This window comes from Stegodyphus dumicola, chromosome 4, assembly GCF_044657685.1.
Source record: "Stegodyphus dumicola isolate Sdum_Otavi_A_Nest chromosome 4, ASM4465768v1".
Lineage (NCBI taxonomy): Eukaryota > Metazoa > Arthropoda > Arachnida > Araneae > Eresidae > Stegodyphus > Stegodyphus dumicola.
This window is the reverse complement of record NC_140771.1, coordinates 221,485,391-221,509,851: the sequence shown is the minus strand read 5'-3', so window position 1 is coordinate 221,509,851 and position 24,461 is coordinate 221,485,391. Positions and strand designations below refer to the sequence as shown.

Sequence of the window (24,461 nt, the reverse complement as noted above, 5' to 3'; positions counted from 1 at the left end):
GTGCTAAAGCTTTAGGGTTACCTAGTGTGTTTCAAGATTTTTTGATTTCCCTGAAAAACAATATATCTTGTGCTACTGAAATAGTTAAATGAGTAGTTACTGCATTAGAACTTAAATGAAATTCATGCGATAAATTAATAAATCTTCATATATTTCTGCAATAACTTACCTACATGCTATTACTATGTTTACTAACAGCCACTAAATAAATCTGTATACAATCAATTAACAACTCAAATATTGATTAACAGTAACATGTTCTGAATTACTTCATAATAACACTTGTGCTAAAAAATAAGCAACAAATGTTAGAAGAAAAAGTACACATATAAAAAAGAGAATTAAAATGTACAATTTATATATGAGGTAGAGATTGCATTACCAAATGCAAATATGCAACCAAAATTATGACCAAGTGTCACTTATGACACTTGTGAGTTTCACCATCACTATTCTATTACAATCTGCAATACTTTAAAAGTATCACTTTTTTATTTCAGAAGTGAAATGCTAAAATTAAATAGATGCTAATTATTATGAAATACTGATGAATACAACGTTTATTCAAATAACTGAAAAAAAGATTACAAAAAGACACCTAGATTTAAAAAATGACAGCTGACAGAGGCATGAAAATCGCATCTGTATACTTTATTTTTACCTTTCATGAAACTTGTAACATTCCTGTATCTGTTAGTAATTCGCTTCAGCACATACTGTGGATATGTGAAACTGCAGATCATAATGAATGCTATGTATAACAGGATATCTATATAATATATATAACTTTGACAAAGTTTAATTAATAAACTTGGCACAGTAAGACGTTATCAATATTAATAAATAATAATAAAATATACTGTACACTATAACACTTCATACACTGCATTGCTGATGCAGTATTGCAAAATTTGCTCTCCAAAGGTTTTGTTTTCTGACTAACAGATAAGATAACATGGCTTCTATTTAGTTTAGACACATCAGTAACATCAATATTCTTATGCTTGAGAGCCATAGCAACACAAATAAAAAATTTCTGAGCTCAACAGCTGTGACAGAATGTTGCTAATGAAAACGTGAAGATTGTTAACAGCAGAGCTGAGATAAATTTAATAACACAATCTACATACATGGGATCAGATATTTTGATCTCTGACAACTGTGGTCTTTGGTGATACTTTTATATACAATATGGCACAGCCTTATTACATATTTGTTGAATGCACAAAATATTACCTAGCACACATAGCACATAAATACTAAATATTTATAATTCTCAAGGGGCTGGTCTATCAGATTCTGTAATTGTATTTTACTGAATTCTCAGTTCTTTTTAATAATTGAACATCGCCCTTTGCAAAATTTAAAAAATTCTACTACAGGACATGTTTTCATGTACTGTTACCTGGAGTTATGCCTGCCTCTTGAGCACCTGTTTCTTGTGTCACTTCACTTACTTTACATCAGTGGTCTTCAGACTTTGTTAACTCATGGAATATCATCATAAGAATTACAATGTTTTTTCTGGGAACGTTCATCTCACCCTGGGGCTTCTAAGGATTCCCAAACCCTCAGAAGAATGTATCTTAAAAGATGATCAAAGTAGATTTACGTCTTATATATAAGTATTTTACATAAAGACAATTAAAGAAAAGTATTGCATTTGTTATCAGCTGATAGATGGCATTGTAGAAAAGCCGACGACAGGGGGCGCACAATGGCAATCAAGAATCGGGAAACGAGAGAATGTGATTAAGGTTAAGAATTTTCCGTAATGATATGTATATATTTACTGTAAAAATAAAGAATTTATAAAGTGCGAGAGTTATCCTGATTGAATGAAAAGTGAAAGTCAAATTTAACCCTAGCCATCCTGAGATTAATAACGGAGATTCAAATTCAAGGAATGCTTTTAATTGCTATCTTCTTTCAGCAGAGACAAAGAACAGACTATATATATTTAAGACTACACTTTCAACATCAATACCTAATCTATCAATTGTAAACTTAATTGTATTATGATTATATCAATTAACTTTAGGTAAATTTGAGTATTTACTTCACAACTGAAATATGGAATCTATTTTTCCAAAGTTTACTTTGACATTGTTTACATGTATAACTCCCATTCAAGTTGTGCTTTTCCAAGCTTTGCAGCCAGTAAATGCCACTGATGTTTCCTCAGCACTTCCAACAAAATCTGGAAGTTTATTTTGCACTTCCTTTAAACGGTCAAAGAACCAGATGCAAATTGGAAAAATTTTTTTATTACTTCTGTTTGATGCATTAGTAGTCAGTGAAAGAAATTTTGAAGTCTTTCGGACATCTTAAAATAGACACAAAGGTCATCCACACTTTTAGGAGCAAGCACAATCATTCCACCTTAGTTCATCCAGAGTAGTCCTTACTCCACCTTAGTCCAGCAATACGGGAACACATAAAGTATGGGACACATGTCTACTTCTGCAATCTAAACTTAAGTTGTGTTAAGTTAACTAGCATGATACGAATTAATTTGAAAGCATCCATTCTTATATATATCTACCTAAAAAACTAATTTCATAACAAAATAGTATTTTTTTTTTCATCTTTATAATTGAGATAATCATTTTATTATGTTTAATGACCAATGCATTCTTTTTATTTCATTTACATAATAACATTTAAAGAAATGGCTTTATGTTGTTGATATACTACCAAAAAATTGATTTAAAAACATTTAAAAGAGAGTAATGTTTTAAACATACTTGATCTGGTGTGATACTGACTGGCTGATATGACAATTTCTTCTGTGGAGATGGTTTATTTGTCAGAAAATGCTTAATAGTACCTTCATGTGGGGTGGATTTATCAACTACATCTAGCTTCTTTGGAGAAAAAATTTCCTAGATGAAAAAAAATTAAGTAAATTTTATTTTCAATATGACAGAAAATGGAGGAAGAGAGAGTATAATAAAGCAAATACCTGTTTTAAATCTCCATTTTTGTCATCAGGTAAAGCAGTACAATTTGAAGAAAGGAAATTTTGAATTCCTATCTTGTTTTTTTCTTCCTTTTGTGAAGTCTCTAGTTTACTCATTTGAATTCCCAACTTAAGAAAGGGGGGAGGTATGATAGATTTTAACAAATTGATGATAAATTTTAACAAATAATTTACTGAAAAATATACACATTTTTATAAAATTAATCAAAATCAATAATTAACTAACTACACAAAATTTATAAAATTTTAAAGAACAAAATACATAAAATAGAATGATTTAATTATGAACAAAATGTACTTAAAAGCAACTTTTAAATAACAGAAGATAAAACCAAAACAAGAGTATTAGAATGATTAGCTCAGAAAATTATTCAATTACGGATTTAATCAAGATTTAATTTCAACCAGCTTCAGAATATTGATTCTGAATATTCTGTATTTAAACAGAATTTATTAGCTAGTTTGTTTTATTCTATTTTCATAATTTATCCTTCTTTAAGATGATATTTAGATCATCAAAAAAGAAAGAAAGAAAAAGTTTGAAAGGTTTCAGATTTTAAATTATGTCCAAAGAGGCGTTTTTTTAACGTTTTGTGTTACCTTTATTTATTAAATATTATGTTCTTTGCACTTAAACCATAAAATTCAATTTAACAGCAATATCGCAAAATACTTTTTAAAATGAGCATATCTTCAGAATTTCTGATACACAGTTCCGCGCACTGGAGATAAAAAGTTTTCTTTTCCCCCCGTACAGTGTTGCTATTGCTCACTTTGAGTTTGTTAATAAAAAATTTGTTAAAGTTTTACAAAATATGAAATCGATAATAAAACATATTCCAAATTTCAAATTTGGGCTTTCAGATGCCCATATTCGCAGTGGGATTACGTCATTCATAAATGGATGGCTCTGAGTACTGTTGTTTTATCACAATGCGAGAAACATACATAAATTTATGCAGATTCTTCATTATTTAATTGCTTCAAATATAATACAAGGCGAATGCATTTGGTGGCAACTATTTGAAAAGTGGTACGCAGTTTATGGGGTTCCAATGCAAAATCGCAAAACGAAAACAATAGTCCTTCAGGGACAAAGCCCCTTTGGACTAAAAACAAACTATTTTTAAAAGTTGGATAATATAAGCCAAGCAATAACAGATCTCGTGATTCGATAAAAGCAATCATCCACTCAAAGGGTTGAAATGTTTTCTTAAAAACCATATGCCGTACATGCACTATATTCAGAAAACAGGCAGGCTACTTTTCCTTGAATTTTACCTTACAGAAAAATTTATTTGCTGAATATTGCCTAGCATGATATTTAGAGCATTTAGTTATATCCTAGTTTGGAACATTTATAAAGCTTACATATGTAAAGGTGTCTTAGAAGCCAGTCATTTTTTTAGTAAAAAATTCATTATTCTGCCATTAATGACCAAACATTTATTAGATATACTTAACACTGCCTGCATGTCATTGATACATATTATAAAGGCTAACAGCTCATAATAGATGTGTATACCAATTACTATTTTCAGAATAAACACAATGAGTGAACTGAGTGACAATCAGTGTAGCATGAACCCATACCCACAGATTCAGTTCATTCCAATTATGACATTTCTGATAAATACCAGATGTTCTGTGCAATAACAAGTGATGTTTTAGTGAAAGAGAAACATGAAAAAGTTATAAAAATCTAATCCCAGCCTGGGAATCCCCCTAAAAATATTGACAGAGAAGGATCACTATGTTTTTAGTGCATGGTGTAGTCAAACTAGCTGGCATGTTATTAGAAACCACAGCTGCTCAAAACGCAAAAGATTTTCAATTGGCCATAAGTTAAACCAGCTCTGTATAATTCATAAAGAAATATCTCCACTTGGATTCTATGAAACACAAGATGCAACGTATAAACTAGTGATGTGCAAGGTACAACATATAAGCCAGTGATTACTGTAGCTGTCAATAGAAATACATCTTGTAAAATGCAAAGTTGCATTATAATGTTGTGGAAATTCGAGAGCTGCACATGAACATGCCAACTGCCAAGGGATTGCTACTTACTGGAGTGCACTGTCTGCAATGTGAAATCTGGAAGAGAAGGAATTTTTCACTCAGGTCTATCTTGCTTGGTTTAGCTTTTGTTTACTGAATTTAGTAATCAGTGCTCTGGATACCATAAAGCAATAATAGGGGATTTGTTCTGTCTATTCTGCAGCAACAGTTTGGAATTGGACCATTTTTTTCGAGCATGATAATATGCACGTTCAAAGTAATGATTATAACTGAGAAGTTTATGGAAATGACAGTAAATGAATTCCCTTCATGTTTATTCCAGAGATGCTCATAAGAGCTGAGAATGGGCAGCCCATTTTCAACTCATATGAGCATCTCTGGAATGAAAATGTTGCAACTTAAAGCTTATATAAAACTATCAACCTGATACAGACAGAATGGAGTGAAATAATTGCAAATATTTATTGCAAAAATTCTTCTTCAAAGGTAGAGTCTATGACAGCAACAAATGATGGATCTACATAGTAAAGACTGGACTGTGCAATAATCTGAATTTTTACCATAACAGTTTCAGAAAATTATATTTTGCCAAATCCTGAAAAATTACATTTAACAGAATTCTGAGATTTTAACTTACTCCTCTGTAATCTTGTGGCTTTATTTTTAATGATCGTGCCAACAGACAGCATTCATTTCCTATTACTTTTGGATTATCTGTTGCAGTCTTCAAAATCACAGACTTTGAAACATTATCACAAACACCATGGCCCATAAATTTTGCTGTTTCTAAAGGAGCATCTGATCTTCTAACCTAAAAATAAAATTTCAGCATTATAAACATGGAATGAAATGCTTTGAAAGTATGATACAAAGTTACTCTCTTTCCTAAAAGGAGATGGGTGGATAAAAAGAAAAGAGGAGAAAAGAAAGAATTAAGTAACAACAGCAAAAAGCAATTTAATAACAGCCTTTTATAGTAATGTATGCTGCACAAAAATAAATAAATAAATAAATAAAATAATAAATAAATAAATAAATAAAATAAAAAAATAAATAAAATAAAATAAAAATAAATAAATAAAAATAATAATGACATCATATTTAAAAATATTAAGGAACATTTATTCATTAATATACACATTTTTTAGACCAAAAATTAAAATCGATTTAAAACTTGCAATTTACCAGCTCTAAGCTTAATTCTGATTACAGTAAAGCACTACTTTAAATCTATTTGCAGAAACAGAAAGTATTGTATTTCACACAAAAGTCACAAAGCATAAAAAAATTACTCATAATTTCTTTTATGCCGATAATTTCTCTGCATATTTTCATGAAAGTGCATCACTGGCATGATATATATCCTGTTTTCACAAATATTATAAATTAACATAAAATTCATTTGACAGCACAAATGTCTATAGATTTCCCAACAGAGATTCCCAATTGTTTTCTTACATCAACCTCTTAACATTTTTTTCTATAAAGTATTACAACACAAGCACATAACTTATAATGTTCTTGCTACATGTAAAGGATACGCTTACATATTTGATGACATAACTGCCATTTGATCATCACTTCTGTTAACACGTTTCAATAGACAGCAAGGATGAAAGAATGATGCAGATTTTAATGTAGTTCATTAGTTTTGCTTCCTTTGGATTTTTTAATTGTGCATTCTTGTGTTCCTAAGTTTTACTTTTGTATACTGATTGTTTAAAAACATTATTGATTTTTAATATATCAATTTCATTAATAAAGTTTTTGTAATTAATGATATCTTTAATTAAGGTGATCAACTGCCCATACATATTTCAGTACCGACCCCTTTTAAAATATCATCAACCCCAAGTGGGTGTATACCGAACCCACTGGAATTCCCTTGCCTAAACTTTCCAATTCTTGTTTCAGAACATATCTCTGACCATATTAATTTTTCATGGAACACAGAAAATTTTCAGTTCATGCAGTGTAATGCTTTTTATTTCATCTTTCAAATTATAACAAATTGCTTAGTGACAATGTAACAAAATCTAACATATAAAAATATATGTTGTTTAATTAACTATGACAAAGCAACACTAAAGAAAGATGCTTCCGTGGATGACTTTCTAAGGAAAACTATTTAGTATTCAAGTTACACTTGCTAGAGATAAATTATTTAAAGTTACAGATGGTCAGAAATGAAGTAAATATATGAATAAAAATCATGAGACGATAAGACTTACCATAATTTTGAGTGTAAGTGATTTGCCTTTGCAAGATATATTTTGAAGTCTGTTGTGAACTTCAACAGATAGTTCATTGATAAAATTATATACTTCTTCCTCCTAGAAGAGATAATATATATATTTATTTAAAAAGAAAAAAATATAATTAATTGACATAGTTTTCTATAATTAAGACACAATAACACGCCGAACAAATACTAATTCAGAAGTCAAACAACAAAAATCAGAGTTAACGCTCATTTTTGTTGTTTGACGTCTGAAATAGTTTTCTATATTTGTATTAATGTTAATTTTCCATTTTCTCATGCACAAGACATATGCTAGAAAGAAATTAATATAGTAATGTTAAATCTATATGCTTGCTGCATCTTGTTTTACAAAAGAATATAATATTAAAATTGTTGCACTGCCATTTTATGACTAGAGTGCATAATTAGAGAACCAATGAATAGTGCTTGTTAGAGGAAACCTTTTTCTGCTACAATTTACGAAATACACTTTAAAATAACTCTTAAAATTTTTAATGGCTCTTATATGAATAAATTGAAAGAACGAATGGAAATAAAGACAGATTTTTTTATGTTAGTTCCTAAAACAAACAGTCCTAATAAGAAATTAAATAATAAAGTCAACATAATACCAAAGATCTGAAGACCACAAACATTAACCACATGATCCAAAATGTACAAAAGTTGGCAAAACTTGCAATTACAGTCAAAAGTCTTTAATCCGGAATGATCTATAATCCGGACCACACAGCTACAAACTTTCTGCGCATGCGCATTTAATGTATAACGGATGGTATAAGCTAAGCTAAAATTATCTAATTATCTATTTCAGTTAATGTTGCAGATTGCGTTGTTTCTTAATCTTCAAATTGGATCCGGCTTATTATTTTTTGCACACTGTTAGAGCAATTTTATAAAAGTAAGCTTGAACTTTCGATTATGTCAAAAAGAATTTCTGATTCTGGAGCTGCCAAAGGATCTACAAAGCGAAAGCATGTTTTGATGTCCATCAAACAAAAAGTGGAATTGCTGCAAAAAATGGATAAGGCATATCCTTTGCTTCTCTAACCATTCCAAAATCTGTTTATCAATTTCATGCTGCTGGGGGAGGGGGGGGGCAAACGCTGTGGCGCGCAATGAACTGGAAGTTGATCTGTCAGCACTATCCTTATCTTCAGGGCAGATGTTTTTATTTTATTTGGCTTATAATTCCTTACTAAATGTAGTATTTCATCTCGATGTACTCCCTTTTTGATATGATTTAAATCAAATTCCTCGTCATTATAAATATCACGAATACACATCAAATAGTTTTCTGCTTGCAATTTTCTAATTCCGACTATGTGTAATGTATGCTTTACGCATGCGCGCGTTGAAAGAAATGTTTAATACAGCAAACAAATAAATATTAAGCTCTTTTTTTTGTAAATTTTGATACCCTTTAGATCATAATTGATCTTTATTTCATAAATTATGGTTTCATATTTTTAACTGTATAATTTCTGCATGCCTTCTTACTAGATTTAAATTGATGATCTATAATCCTGAAAAACCGATAATCCGGAATCGACAAAGTCCCGACGAGTCCGGATTAAAGACTTTTGACTGTAGTTAATTACCTAGCAAGATAATTACAAGATAATAAAAAAAAAAGTTCTTGCTATTTCTGATATAACATTGGAAGAGTGAACCCCAACATAAAAATAGTCGTTAAACCTGGCGATGAAGTGATGAGAGTCCAGATATTGACCAAGAATATAAAAGCACACTGCATCGGTACTTTAAACATAACTCACATAGCAAATGATTGAAATGGAAGTATCAAAGGTACTCGTTCGGAGTCGTTTGCTGTATGATTTTAAAGTGGGCCTGTCAGGAGCAGAATGAAGTCACTGAATTTGCCAGGTCTTTAGGGATGATGCCGTTAATGAATGAACCACTAGGCAATAGTCCCAGAAGTTCAGGTCACGGAATATGTCTCTTAGTGATACATTCCGCAGCAGTCGGCCACAAGCACTGGATGATGAGGCCCTGAGAGCAGCCATAGAGAATGATAGTAGCCAAACATGTGGTAAGCTTCGGTGCACACTTCCAGGTATCTGATGAAATGATCAGACTCCATTTGCACCACATAGGAAAGGCATACAGGCTGAGCAAGTAGGTACTCCACTCACTGTCCGATGCAAACAAGTAACAGTTTGTTGCTGCCTGTTTGTCATTGCTTACTCGGCATCGTAATGCATCTATAATATTTGATACAGTACTCACCAGTGATGAAAAGTGGGTTCAGAATGACACACCCAAGCATTCCAGACATTGGTTGTCACTACGAAACCCTGTGCCTCATACTGTGAGACAGTCTCACCAACCATGCAAGATCATGCTCTGTATCTGGTGGCCTAGACACTAAGTGTTACACTATGAGCTCCTGCTAGTGGGCCAAGCCATCATGGCAGGCCTGTATTTGCAGCAGTTGGGGAACATGTGCATCAGGCACTGATGCATAAAGAATCGGCATTGGTCAATCATAATGGTGTACGCCATGGTGTCATGGTGGTGTCATAATGGTGTCATGGTGTACTTCATGACAATGCGAGGCTGCGTGTGGCTTGGGAGGGCAGGGACAACACCCAGCGACTGGGCTGGGAGACACTACTCCATCCACCATACTCCCCAGACCTTGCACCAACAGACTGCCCATCTTTTCCATTCCTTGGACAACCATTTTTGTGTGAAATCCTTCAATAACTGGCTAGACCTCTGAATAGGCCCTCATGGACATTTTTAATGTCCAAGATTCCTGAGTTTTATTGTGATGGCATCGCACAGGTAACCACTCGTTGGCAAAAGGCACTGGATGCCAATGGTGATTACTTTGAGGATTAGCGGTGATTATTATTTGTTTTATGACTTTTCTTTATGACTGTCCAAAATGGCAAGAACTTTTTTGGTTACCTTGTATCTAAGATATTCATAGCATAACCTACCAATAATTTATAAAAATGCAAAGATTTATAAAGTTATTTACATTTAATTTTATAACATAATTACAGTGCTATAATTTAGCATGTCTCATCTTTTAAATAAAATAATAAAGTATTTGAATTTTATTCCATCGAGTTTGGAGTATCTAATACAGTAAAAATAAAGTAATCTGCATTTGAAGCATAAAGAGGTGTTGTGTTAATTTATCTATTAATTTAAACTTATGAGAATAAACAGTATATCTGTTATACAAATGTAAAGAAATATAATTTTTTTAAGAAGGAAAACAATTTAAACTATAATTACAGCTGGGAAAATGTGAGCTTGGCATCTGGTCATTATAAATGTAATTCCTTGAATAATGTGACGGTCAGTGCACCAATCTTGTTTACTGATGAAAATTCTCAAACAAAATTCCCTTCTCCAAAATTATAATAAATTGCCTAATGTTTACCCAAAACCTTACTGACAGCAAAAATTGTTGATTAGTACATACATTGATTTACTAAAATATTATGATGACACTTACACTCATACAAGGCACTCACTGAAATGATGTGGATGACGTGTGACAAAGTAAGAGCGTTATTTACAGCAGTTTGGGATACCTTTATTATACATCCATATTGTCGACAAAATGATAAGGCATAATTTTGTCGACAATATTGATGTATAATGAGAAAGGTTGCTGATTTCAGCAATTCTGATAAAGGCCATACTGAGATAGCCTGGAGGCTATATTTCTGAAACAACACTGCTCGTGAGTTATTCTGAAACTGCCACTGTTAGTACCTATGAAAAGTCGAAGAGGGTCAATGAAACTGATTGTAGATGCAGATGCAATGGATGTCCATATCTGATCTATGAATGAGTATATAAAAGACCTTTTCACTCAGTGGAGACAAACAGGCAACTGCTAGAGGCTCAACTGACAGGTACAAATTGAAGCAATGCCAGAACCTATGTATCACCATAAGTATAATCGGTATTTCCGGGCTTTGCTAGCTGTGAAATTTAAGTCCCTATTTTGAGAAAGGACATTCCTCTTTCCTACCACCAACCTCTTGAGTAAATTTTTGGCTCACTGCATATTTTTAATGCGTATCTGCTACACAGACACTATACACTTACAAACATCTATCCCTTCTCTGAGATTCAACCCTGAACCCACTCGTATGACAGTAAGTGTCACTAACCACTATACCAACTGGACGGCAGGCTCAACCGACAAGTACAGGTTGAAGCAAGGCCAACACCTGTGCAGGTAATTCCAAACCTTGTGAACTGCTAAGCATCTGTCTGTATGGCATTTTAATGGAGAACATCTTAAGGGGTGGTCTGAAGGTCTATCACCCCTCTTCCCCAAACACAACATTTCAAGATGATTTGAAGACTCACCGTCAATTCTCAAGACTTGCCATGTACATTACCAGACACTGAAAATGCAACACCAAGAAGGAGTGAACCAAAAATTATGCAAATTTCAAGGTAGATGCATGTCAGTGAGTTATGTGAATGATATGAAATGCACAGCTGTATAACGCACATTGAAGAAGATATAAGGGAAAGAACCTGCAGAATGTTCAACTTTTGTGCCGTTATTTCTGCTAGGAAAATTATCATAGAAAATTTGTTCTTGTATCAGAGGACACGTGTAATAGCATAGAATGGCAGGCCATCAACAACGCCAGTTTTAAGCAGACAGATGATTTTATGAGGGGCATGGTAACCAGACTGAGCCAGGCAGGTTGGTTCATAAGGCAAATCTCAGCTGACACACACCTGGACGTGTCCACAGTGGTGTTGTGATGATGGTTGGAACACGGAAATATGGCAAGTTTGAGGGGTACCGTTGCAGCCAGAGTGACATCACCCTGCATGGTTCGACGCTTCTGCTCACAAGCGATGGCAGACTCGCAAGTCACTTTTATCTCCATTCTGCAGCATTTTCAAGACACCCTGGATGTTCTCATATTGACCAGAACCATTTGCCGTTGACTGGTGGCTAGTGCCCTGCACTCGTGGCAATTGTTAAGAAGATTGCTATTGACCCCACATCATAGACAACAACGTCTGCAATGGTGCTGGGCTTAAGCAATGTGAACAACAGAATGGTGCAGAGTCATGTTCTCAGATGAGTCACGCTTCTGCTTCTCCAATGACAGTTGCTGTGTACGAGTGTGGCATTGATATAGAGACAGGTCCAATCTGGCAGGAATTGTCGAACACCTCACCCTATGACAAACTGGCATTATGGTTTGGAGCACAACTGCATACTATTCCAGGTCACTTCTAGTTCATATTCAAAGAACTATGACAGCCTAACGATACGTGGATGATGTGTTGCGGCTGGTGACACTCCCCTACTTGCAAGGAGTGCCTAGCACCCTTTATCAACAGTATAACGCCCGACCACACACTACTTGCATCAGCAAGGTGTACAGATGCTTACCTGGCCACTGTTCTCTCCTGATCTCTCACCAATCAAACACATTTGGGATGTGATTGGACTCCACTTCTGCAAACCTTGCCATTGCCGTGTTCAGAAGATGAAACGTGGCAAATGGTTGACAGGGCATGGAGAGGCATTCCTCAGGAGACCATCCATAGTCTCAGTGACTCTGTATCTGGATGTGCTGCTTCGCATATTGCCATTTAAGGTTGTAGAGTCATTAGGATTTTTTTGGAGGCCGGAGAAATGAAAAATTAACAGCGCCTTCACTGGGAATCGAACCACAGACCTCTGGAATACCGACCCAGCGTGCTACTGTTACACCATGAAGGACGCTAGGGAAGTGGGAGAAATACCTTATATACTCCCCTTTTTAAAGGGCGACTAGGGTTTTAAAGGACCTAGTCGCCAAATCCTGGGTGCGGAGAATCATCATCTACAACCCTTTTAGTTTGGGCACCACTTGTAGAGTCATTAGGAATTTTTGGGAGGCTGGAGAGATGAAAAATTAACAACGCCTTCACCGGGAATCGAACCACGGACCTCTGGAATACTGGCCCAGCGTGCTACCGTTACACCATGAAGGACACTAGGGAAGTGGGAGAAATACCTTATAAGGTGGTCCTATAACCTACTTAGCCGATGCTGTTCTCACTCTGTATTATGCATATCATTTTGAAATAAAGATCACTTATTGTCTCTCTCTGTTTGCCGAGTTTCATTGCTTTCTGGCCACTCGTCCTTGGTGTTCCATTTCCAATGTTGAGTATTGTATTTGGAGTGTACCTTTAACACAGACACTATATGCTTTCAAACATACATAACCTTTTCTGGGATTTGAAGCTGGACCCTCCAATATAGCAGTTGGCATCCCTAACCACTATTATGTCTGTATGGAAGGCTCAATTGACAGCTGAATAAAATACACATCTAAGTATGACAGTATCTAATCATACAGTTCACTGGACTCTGTCAGATAGAGATATAGGTAGATAGATGCTTCTTTCATATGGTTCTGGTAATCCATCATCATCAACTTTACAACTTTAACAACATTGGACTTATAAGCACTGAGAAATGGACTATGCCACAATGAAAAAAAAGTCATCTGGTCAGACAAATAACTATTTCTTTTACATCACATTGATGGTTATAACCAGGTACACCATCTTCCAAGTGAGCAAGTGAAGGACACATGTACCATAGGGGATCTGTAGTTGTTGAACATACTGTAATAGCTGTGAACTATGGAAACATCATTGGTGAACAGTTACATCTTTTTGTGATTTCTGTCTTCCCTGCTAGAAACAGACACTTCCAGCAGGATAATGCTGCTTAACTTGAGATCAGAATTATGCTACAGTGGTTTGAAGAGCATGATAAAGAATTATAGATATCCTGGCCTCTTAAAATACCAGAGTTAATCCTACTGGGCATTCCTGGAATATCACAAAAAACAAACTCAAGACTCACCAAACATTTCATTACGATCTATAGGAATTACATAACTTCAGCTAATATATCTGGTACAAACTTCCTCCAGATACTTACCCAAAACTTGTACAATCCATAGCATGATGGGCTACAACTTTTTGGATGCCAAAAAAGAAGCAATGCGGTATTAGGAAAACAGTCATAATATTGTGGCTTATTAATGTATTTTATGCACTTTATGCATTATTTTCTGTATTCTTACAATAAAATAAGATACAGAAAAGAAAATGCAATAAATAAAATCATGAAAAAGCCATAATATGTTTAAAACTTTGCATTCAGAAGTTTTGTCTACTGTTTGCAAGATGAATTGACAATCCTTCAATACCCGCATCAGTGCTATCTTATAGATATAAAACACTGCATTAGTTATTAAATGCATTACTAACACTATGCTATAAAAATGAAAAAATTTTCTAAGAGACTGCTTGCATTTTAGGGAAATATATGATACATTAGCATTAGCATTTAAAAAAAAATTAGCATTAGCACATAAAAATTTTGTAGACAATTTCGTTTTTTACTGTACATAGAGAACGATAAATAGAACTGCATAGATTCACATGATGACATAATGGAGAAGAATTTAATGGATGTAGTGTAAATTCCAATGCTTAATTTTATTTCTTGATAGTTATTTTTTAGGACACATGTTCTTTTCCATACCATCGTTATGTGTGTGATATGCACCTCACAATTTTATGCAGCTTACATCTCTTTAGACAGTGATGATTAACAGCACAGGTAAGAGATGCATGTTCACAAGCAGCAACAGAAGTAGGAAAAAAGGAATGCACATCAGCAAATTGCTAGATATTTAGTAAAATATTTCTTTAATCTGATTAGTTGAGAAATTACTGCACTGCAACAGGTTTACATAAGCAAACATGAAACACATTCATTTTGAAAGACACAGTCCAGTAAATTTACTATAAACAATATTATAAACAGTTTCTACTTTTAGAACAGAAAGGGGAGAGAGCTAAATTAAAATGGGGAACAAAAATGACCACTGTCAAATTAAAGCTAATAGTTTCCTTTTATATTTTACATTTGATCATGGCACCATAGGTAAAACATAAAATTAAAAGAAAACTACTTGCTGCGATGCAGAAAGCTCTCAACTTATCAAATTAAAGAAATATTTTGGTACATACCTAGCGCTTTGCTGATGCTTGCTAGTTGTAAATGTACATCGCTTCCCTCTGTGCTGTTTATCACCACTATCTAAAGAAATGTAAACTGTATAAAACTGTGGGGCACATATACCACTTACAATCATAATGTGTAATGGGAAAGACTAGGTGTCCTAAAAGTTAGCTATCAAGAAATAATATTTTGTATTGAAATTTATGGTTGCATTTTTCTTCAAGTGCCATCCATTTATCCACACAGTAACGAATTTCAAAGTTACTATAAAGCAGTAGAAACATCGCTAATTCACTGCAGCTTTTCCAAATTATCGCATTACAAAAGTATTTTCACATCTTTTTATTAATGTAGTATTTCTAGATAATTTAATTCTGGAAGTTTTCTAAAACATTTCAAACCCATAAAAAAGGTCCAACATACTTATTTAAAAATACCTTGTAAATATAAACCAGCAAAGTTCAAAAATATATTGTTAAAATGATTCGCTGTAAATTTTTGAAAAGCCAAAAACTTTTTAGGAAAATAAAACAATATAGAAAAATTCAGTAAATAAATAATCATAACTCAAACTGTTTGTTTATTGTTGCTTGTAATAATAATCAGAAATTTTCATGCTAAAAAGGCTAGCACATGAGCCTTTAGCAATATTAAAAATTTGCTTGTTACAGGCTGATTTCTAATTTTTGCAACTAAGCATGGTGGCTGCTTTAACAAGGTACTGAATTTTTTTAAAATCAAAACAGGCACAAAAATAACTTTACATGCACTAGCTTTCTAAATATCTGTGCCTAGGCTTGTTAAAAAAAAAGCATTTTTGAAAGTTTCAATAGTTACAGTAAAATCAATGCTTTTAATGCTTACAGGGACTAGACAATAATACGGAAACATCAGGGTTAAAAGAATGCATAAAATGACAAATATTTTCTATTTACAAATATGTATCAGTGGTTCTCAACCAGTTTTGCCCCATGAACCCCTTTTATCACTGCTAAAAGATCATTCAACCTACTCGATCCCTTGCAAAACATGAAATATGCATTTACTTGCATTTAGATTAGTTTTTAATGTGTTTTATAAATTAAACTATAAAACGTACAGAAAATGTTAATAAATACCAAAACTTGAATAAAAATACTTTATTATATTCATAAACTATCATTAAATGATTAACAGTTAAATAAAAAACTAACAGCATTCCTTCTCGAAACTATTCAATTCTCCCTCTGGTTGAGATCCTGATAAAGATAGTGCAATTATTATATGCAATTATTTCAATTTTTTGTGTTGTACGAAATTTGTCAAGTTAACAGGAAGCCACAATTGCTTTTTAAACTTCCTTCTGTGTGCTTATAATTGAATAAAGCCAAGTTTGCAGAGTTTTAAAGAGAGTAAACTACTGAAGCCTGTGTGTCTGGTATTTCTGTCATCAAAGTAGCCAATTAATCTGATGAATCACAAGGTACTATGTCTAAGGTTATGATATCATAGAGTGCTTCTGGAAAAAGTTTATAAACATCCCTGTGAATGAAAGTATTCATTGAATAACAGACACAAAGACCTTGTGGAAGACCACACACCTAAAATATAAAAAGACTAAAACAAAACAGTTATAAATAATAGCTCTTACCTGGTTCTTTATCTTCTGAGCTTCAGTGAGAATAATTGAAAATAACTTAGATTTTAATCCTTTACTGACACATTATAATGAGAGACGCTTCACACTTGACAAGACACATCTTACACATCTAGCTACATTCTAAAAACTAACAAAATAAATCAGTTCTGAGTTCAAAGGATCGCCATCTATCAGCCGAGTTCGCAACAAACACAACATTGCAAAAAGTAATAGCTGAATAGCATAATGTACTTTCAGGTCCTCTTAATACTAAAACACTGAGAAAAGAACTCTACAACCAGTAAATTTATAGTAGACTGCAATTAATAAATGATTGAGTGATAAAGCATCCATAAAATTTGGACTACTGATCAATAAAAGTTTGTCATCTGGTCTAATGAATCAACTTGCACTTTTTTCCCACCCTCTACCAATTTTATGCTAGGGAAATCAACTGAAACGTTTGATTTAAATTGGCTTTTGCTAATAGTAAAAACATGACAGAGTTTCTTATTACCTTCTAAGTTCATGTTGTTTCAAAGAACTTTACAAGCATTATTTTAAGTGACCCAATCCACCCTACTGCAAATGCTGTTTCCTTCAGGAGATGTCATTTATCAAGATGACAAGGACCCAGTTCTTACAGTTCATATGATTTCCAATTGTGATATTCTGAGCATGCTATTGAGATTTCCCATCTTCTTTCTCAATCATCAAAACCTAATATTAAAGAAAGTCTCAAGACAATTTTGGAGGAAAATAATTCCCATGCAGTATCCACCTCTAAAACCTTTACAAGAAGTTAAGCAAGTTTTGCAGAAAGAATTGTATAATATATTACCTAGCATTCAAGACTTATATTTGTTTATTCTGAAGAGAATTCAGTCAGTTTTTAAATGTAAAAGACAAGGAATTTTTTCTTTTACCACTGTTTCCATATTTTTGCCTAGCTTCAATATTTGTTAAATTTATAATTTATTATTGCAAAGTTTGTAGTTTTATCTCATACCTTCAGAAAACTGATGCAACTGGTGGGTACATATTTGATTATTTCATTATAGCTATTACAAGTTCTTATACAATTATTTAAAAAATAAAATACCATACTGTTTCAAATCTAATGCCATAATTGATTTCAGCTGACACAGATTTGCGATCTTTCTGAGGTTGAACAGTTCTATCGTCCTTTCCTCTGCAACGACTAAACAGTGACTGCCCAGTTTTTGGTCCAAATTCCTGTTGTAATTTTGACAAAGACCATTTCTGTAAGTCATCACAAGTTTTAACACCCAGATGTTCTAATTTCATAGAAGTAGAATAACCAACACCTATTAAAGATAACAAAATAATATTTTTTTTAAAAATAATATGATTACATAATATTTAGAAACCACCTAATAAACATCACAGCCTTGTAAATAACATGTTTACTTATGCAGACAATCCTAAGATAAGTTAAAATAAAGCAATAAATTACCTGGTAAATCTTGAACTTTTTGTTTTTTCATAAATTCTTCTATTTCCTCATTGCATACATAATGCTGACCATTAGGTTTTGCATATTTGTTAGCTAGACGTGCAATTAACATATTACTGCCTGGAAGAAACACAGAAATTTTCATCAGTAACAAAAATGGAAATTCCTCTCTTAACTGCTATATAGATTGGTTCTTATATAGTGATGGGCAAAAAATTCGGTACATTCTTGTACCCGGTACGAGAGTAACGGGTACAGACAAGTACCCGGTACAAAATACCTCTTACTCAAGTAACCGTTACTTTGAAAAGTACCGAAAACTGATTTCAAGTACCGAGTACCCAAGTAACGATTTGGAGTACCGAAGCAACGAAATATCGGAGTAACGGTTGGCTGTACCATAGTACCCTAGTAACGGTTTGCTGTATCGGAGTACCCTAGTAACGGTTTGCTGTACTGGAGTACCTCCTGATTTGGAGTACCAAAGTATCCTAGTAATGATTTGGAGTACCAAAGTATCCTAGTAACGATTTGGAGTACCGAAGTGCCCTAGTAACGATTTGGAGTACTGAAGTGCCCTAGTAACGATTTGGAGTACCGAAATACACAGCTAAAAATTTTGCGCACTGAAGGAACTCTGCCACGTCACCACGTGTTTGATTTTATCTGTACGGAGTAAGATTTTAAATATCATAAAACATGTCAACTACTAAGTGTCTGAGGAGCAGACCATTCATGGACACAAGGAGCGCATATCACCATTTCGCAAATACAACCAGATACTACTGTCCTCGTACCAAAACCGAAGTGAGCTGAACCCTCATCGATCCTCCAGTAACGAATACCGAAATACTGAGAAGAGACACATATTTTCGTTACAAAGTAACGAATACCGAAAAGCACCCGTTTCGGTACAGAAGTAATGAATACCGAAAAGTATCCATTTCGGTACAGAAGTAACGAATACCGAAAAGTGCCCGTTTTGGTACAGAAGTAACGAATACCGAAAAGTACCCATTTTGGTACAGAAGTAACGAATACCGAAAAGTACAAATTTAGGTACTGAAGTAATGGGTACTTGTATATACCGATTTTCAGTACCCGTTACAACTAAGTACTCATTACAAAATACCCGGTTCGGTAGTACCGACTCATCACTATTCTTATAGTACTGGAAGTAGATTAAAGTATATTGAGTGTATGTGAGTAAGACAAGGAATCTTTTGTTTTGATAAACAATATAAAATACTGCCTATATTACGAGAAGTTATAAATCACAAAATGCCTATTTTATCATTAAGAAGCCACAATACAAAATTAACAATTAACAGACATAATAATTATACACACATACAAAAAAAAAAAAAAAAAAAAAAAAAAAGCCAAACGTGGTGATAAAACTTGTCAATTTACAGTGAAATGATACTAAATTTGGTGGCCTTTTTAAATGTTTCACATTTTCAAAAATTGATTCTATAGGGAAGAGGAACAGAAGTAGGGAATTTCTAAATCCTCCCTCTTATTATAACAAATATAATTCTAAGCTTGTCCTTCCCTGTACTTCAAATAAAGAAACATGATCCACAGAAAATTTATGTCACAATTTATAAATTTCTTCTTCAGCGAAAGAGACTGCAGCTTTAATGTGTGATTTTAGTGCTAATTTTGTTGCACAAAGCTGACTTAATTTAGTATGCATTTTAAAACGATTATGCCAGAAATCAGAAACATTCCTTCCACATGCTCTGGTCATACAGTAGTCACATATATCAATTCACAGCAATAGCACAACTAATTTTTCAATACTGTGCCAAAATGTTTTTACAGTGACACCTAAACTAAAAATGAGAATTGTCCTAATAGAAACTGCCTCTTGGGACAGTCATCCGTCAGGTGGAATGAATGTAAAGATCAAGCTATGTGCTCTTGATACAGCGTCAGCATCAATATTCTATAATGACACTCAATTTGATTACCAGCAAAGGGTTACAGCCGAAAACATCGCAGCAAAAACATCGCGGAGAAAACAACGCAAGGCGAAAACGTCGTGCTACAAAACATCGTGGGAGAAAACATCGCAAAGAGAAAACATCGCTGTTCTAAAACATCGTGATACAAAACATCGTCGTTGAAAATAAAGCGGTTTAAAAACTTCGCAGTTTAAAAACATCATCGTCGAAAATATCGCGGTAAAAAATAAAGTATCTACAAATCATCGCATGACGATAACATCGTAGACATGCTTTTTTCAGGCTTTAATAACTGTAAATGGATATTCCCACAATGATTTGTGAGCGCAAGTTGGAAAAAAGGATAACTTTTACTTTCATATTTTTTATTAAGTAATAAATTTTTGCTGAGAAAATAAGAAGGAGATTTAAGCATAGAAAATTAATGCAACTTATAGTACTTTATAGAATTTTAAACCGACATAGTTAACTAACAAAGGCCATTAATAAATCATATTTTATAAAGTTTTTACTGGTAATTTTTCACGAAAAGTACAATCTATGAGTTGCATTTAATTTTCTATGCTTAAGTTTCCTTCTTACTTTTTCAGAAAAAATTTATTAGTTAATAAAAAAAATGTGAAAGTAAAAATTATCCTTCTTTACATATTGCGCTCACAAATCATAATGGGAATATCCATTTACAATTATTAAAACCTGAAAAAAAGCATGTCTGCGATGTTATTGTCATGCGATGATTTGTAGATACTTTATTTTTTACCACGATATTTTCGACGATGATTTTTTAAACTGCTTTATTTTCGACTTCAATGTTTTGTACCACGATGTTTTAGAACTGCGATGTTTTCTTTTTGCAATGTTTTCTCCCACGATGTTTTGTAGCACGACGTTTTCTCCGCGACGTTTTCGTCCGCGATGTTATCGGCGGACACCCCAGCAAAGAGAGTGTGATTTTTTTTTAATTCTTCAGGCAAAAATTTGAAAGCTTCTATAATTTATTCTTAATATATACTATATGTTATGGAACAGAAATACAAAATATCTTTGATTTTTATGAAAGATTTTATAATGGTAACTAAGAAATGCTGAATTAACATTCTGCATCGAAAGTATTGATTAATGCTTCAGAAGTTTAATAAAAATAAAGTTTTCTCATCACTGGACTATACAATTATTAATTATGGATATCAAACATGAAGTCTATAAAATATAAGACAGTTATTACGTATATAATACAGAACAAGATTATGACAATGACACTCACTTTTAATACTTCCATTCAATCTATACATTCCCTGAATTATTATTATTATGGTTCTAATATGCATTTTAAATATTTTCGTACAATTCATAAATTTTGTTTCCTTAGATAATAAAATTTATATTAATATATCTATCAGTACATAAAAATACACAAAGGAAGAAAATCTTGAAAAGGAAATGTAAAAACTCTGATAACTTACTGAAATAATTCTCAAAAAATAATTTTGGGATAGATTTATTATTTTCCTTTTTAATTAAATTTTCCAGTTCATTTTTTTTTTAAATCCAGTGATAAGAATTGTATCAAAAATTCCACTAAGCTGTAATCGATACATTTTTTAAATTAATAAAATCTGATTTATATCAGAAATATAAAATGAAACTTTTCAAGGTTTTGAGTTGTAGAGTTTATTTTGAGTCTATATTACTTAATAGTGCTGCATATTTCACAGCATACATAATAGTGCTGCATATTTCACAGCAGCAACATGCAGCTCAGCATTGGCCTGTTTTTTTCTTCCCTTTTGGCTTTTCTTTACTCACACAGATTTTACAAAGCCTGTACACAATTTGAATGATTTAGGGCAAATGAATGGCACATGTAGAGATATTTTTTGGAATACCATTGCCCTTACAATAATTTCATTTTTCTCTAACTGTGTTAGATTTGATAATACCTCAAAGTGAGAAATGTGCAAATCTGAGGATAAATTTTTGCTATGATAGATTTTTTTTTTTTTTAAGAATTTGTTTCTCCTATGATTTTGTAACAACTGAGGGGCATTTCCCTTTAACCCTTTAACTGTCAAGTTATTTTGATGATTTGGGTACACAAATTGTCAAATTTTTTTATTGCAAAAACCAAATGTTTAGTACATAATAAAATATACTTAAGTAGTTAAAAATTGATATTTTGACGTACATGGGTAAAATTTTTAAAGTTTTGTAGCCACTGCATATTTGCTTTGAGGCGGCTGCCACTCAACATGGCAGTTGTAAATTTCGCTTCTAGTGGAGCATTATTTTCTAAAAATGAAAAAAATTTATTATTTTCTAAAACATAAATAAATATAAGTGAATACCTATTAGTAGTTCAGTAATTCAGTCTAGTGTGGTACAACTGGAAACACTTTTCCAAGCACAAACCAACTCCACAATCACTACACCAGAATCGTGATTCCTTCCTTATCTTTTCCCCATTTTTATCCTTTTTCGAACAACACACTTTGCACTGTCTTGTAGGCTCATGTTTCGCAGGAGTAAGAGGAAAATGGGATATAAAATGTCGTTCAGTAAGACGGGCAGGGTTATCTACTGTAGGTGGTCTGCCAACATTCTTTTGTTCAGAAGCTGCATCATCATATTTATGTAAAAGCTCTTCTACAACTTGGATTCGAAATTCTAAAAATGTAATACGTTTCCCAACTACATTTTTATAGAGCAAATATGAGTTCCAGAGTACCTTGTCTAGTAAATGTAAAAATATCTTTTTATAATATTTTTTCTGACGTTTTCGGATTGTTGGATGAAAGGATATTTCTTGATCACAGCAATCTACACCACCCATAGTTAGACCGTAATTAGAAACAATCTTCGGCTTGAGTATATCTCCATTTTTTATATTTGAGGCTGACCATGGAAGTATCATGAATACTGCTCATCAAACACACATCCTTCACCTTCGGTTGAAGAATCTAAATCATCTATATAACATTTCAAAGAACTGGAGGCTATTTTACAACAAAAAGACCCCATGCACTTTGAATCAAATAACCTTTAACCTTTGAAATCTTCAGTAAAGTGTGGTCATCTATTGAACTGAGCGCACATTAACTTTTCCCGAGATACAGACGGGTTTGACAAAGAGATGAAGCCGAAATAAACGTCTCCCGATATATATTCGGGTATAACAATACGATGCACTCAAAAAAAAAAAAAAATTACCCCGAGTAATACTCGGGCGTGACATTTTCGAACACCAGTGCTGTACCCGAGATTATCTCGGGCATGACAGTTAAAAGGTTAAATACAGTGCTTATTCTATTTAAAGGAAAATGCCCTTTCTGTCGATATTTATCTAGAAAACCAGCTAAATATGGGATAAAAAATTTCTGTTTAGTTGATGCTAAGCATTTTATCATTTTATATATCAAGCATGGAGTTTATGTAAGGAAAACAATTGCTTGGACATTTTAAAGTGAGTAATGCACCTTCAGATATAATCATGTATTTCCAATTAGTGGTACAGACTATGAAATATGGCTATGGATAATTGGTTTGGTTTATTAGATTATGGCAAAGCACTCGAGGGCTATCTGCCTTAAGGGAAGGATGCCTTCGTGGAGGACTTTCTAAGGGAAACTGGCTCGTATACACGTTACACATGGGGAAAACCACGAAAACACCCATGCGGCCAGCCCGTTTGCGGGTTTCGAACCTCATACCAAACTACCAGTGTTCAGCGACGTTACCACTTGGTCGCTGGTGGGCACCTATGGATAATTAGTTTATGAGGTATGATCTTGCAATCAACATAAAAAACATAACAACCTTACAGTAATAGGAACTGTTAATAAAAATAAAAAGGAATTACCCTCAGAATTTATCAGCTTTAAAAGCAGAGACTTGTATTCAAGTTTGTTACTATTTCTAAAAGATACACATGGAATATCATATACTATTCCCAAAAAAGGCAAAATTGTCATACTATTTAGCAGCATGATATAGCAATTAATAATGATTTTCCTACAAAAGTTAAAAATTGTTAAGTTTTATAACAGTAAAAAAGGAAGCACTAATATTGATC

General features: G+C 33.2%; 1 protein-coding gene across 4 annotated transcripts in view; it reads right to left on the bottom strand.

Moving 5' to 3' along the window:
* Rev1 (Rev1 DNA directed polymerase) overlaps positions 1 to 24,461 on the bottom strand; it is a 95,318-nt gene that overhangs the window by 31,637 nt on the left and 39,220 nt on the right. For all 4 annotated transcript variants that reach the window (XM_035351212.2, XM_035351213.2, XM_035351211.2 and 1 more), the window contains 6 exons: positions 18,423 to 18,542; positions 18,053 to 18,273; positions 7,237 to 7,338; positions 5,643 to 5,816; positions 2,966 to 3,091; positions 2,748 to 2,885 (listed from right to left, as the gene is read on the bottom strand). In XM_035351212.2, the coding sequence (XP_035207103.2) occupies positions 2,748 to 2,885; positions 2,966 to 3,091; positions 5,643 to 5,816; positions 7,237 to 7,338; positions 18,053 to 18,273; positions 18,423 to 18,542 (881 nt within the window). The remainder of the gene's footprint in view (positions 1 to 2,747; positions 2,886 to 2,965; positions 3,092 to 5,642; positions 5,817 to 7,236; positions 7,339 to 18,052; positions 18,274 to 18,422; positions 18,543 to 24,461) is intronic.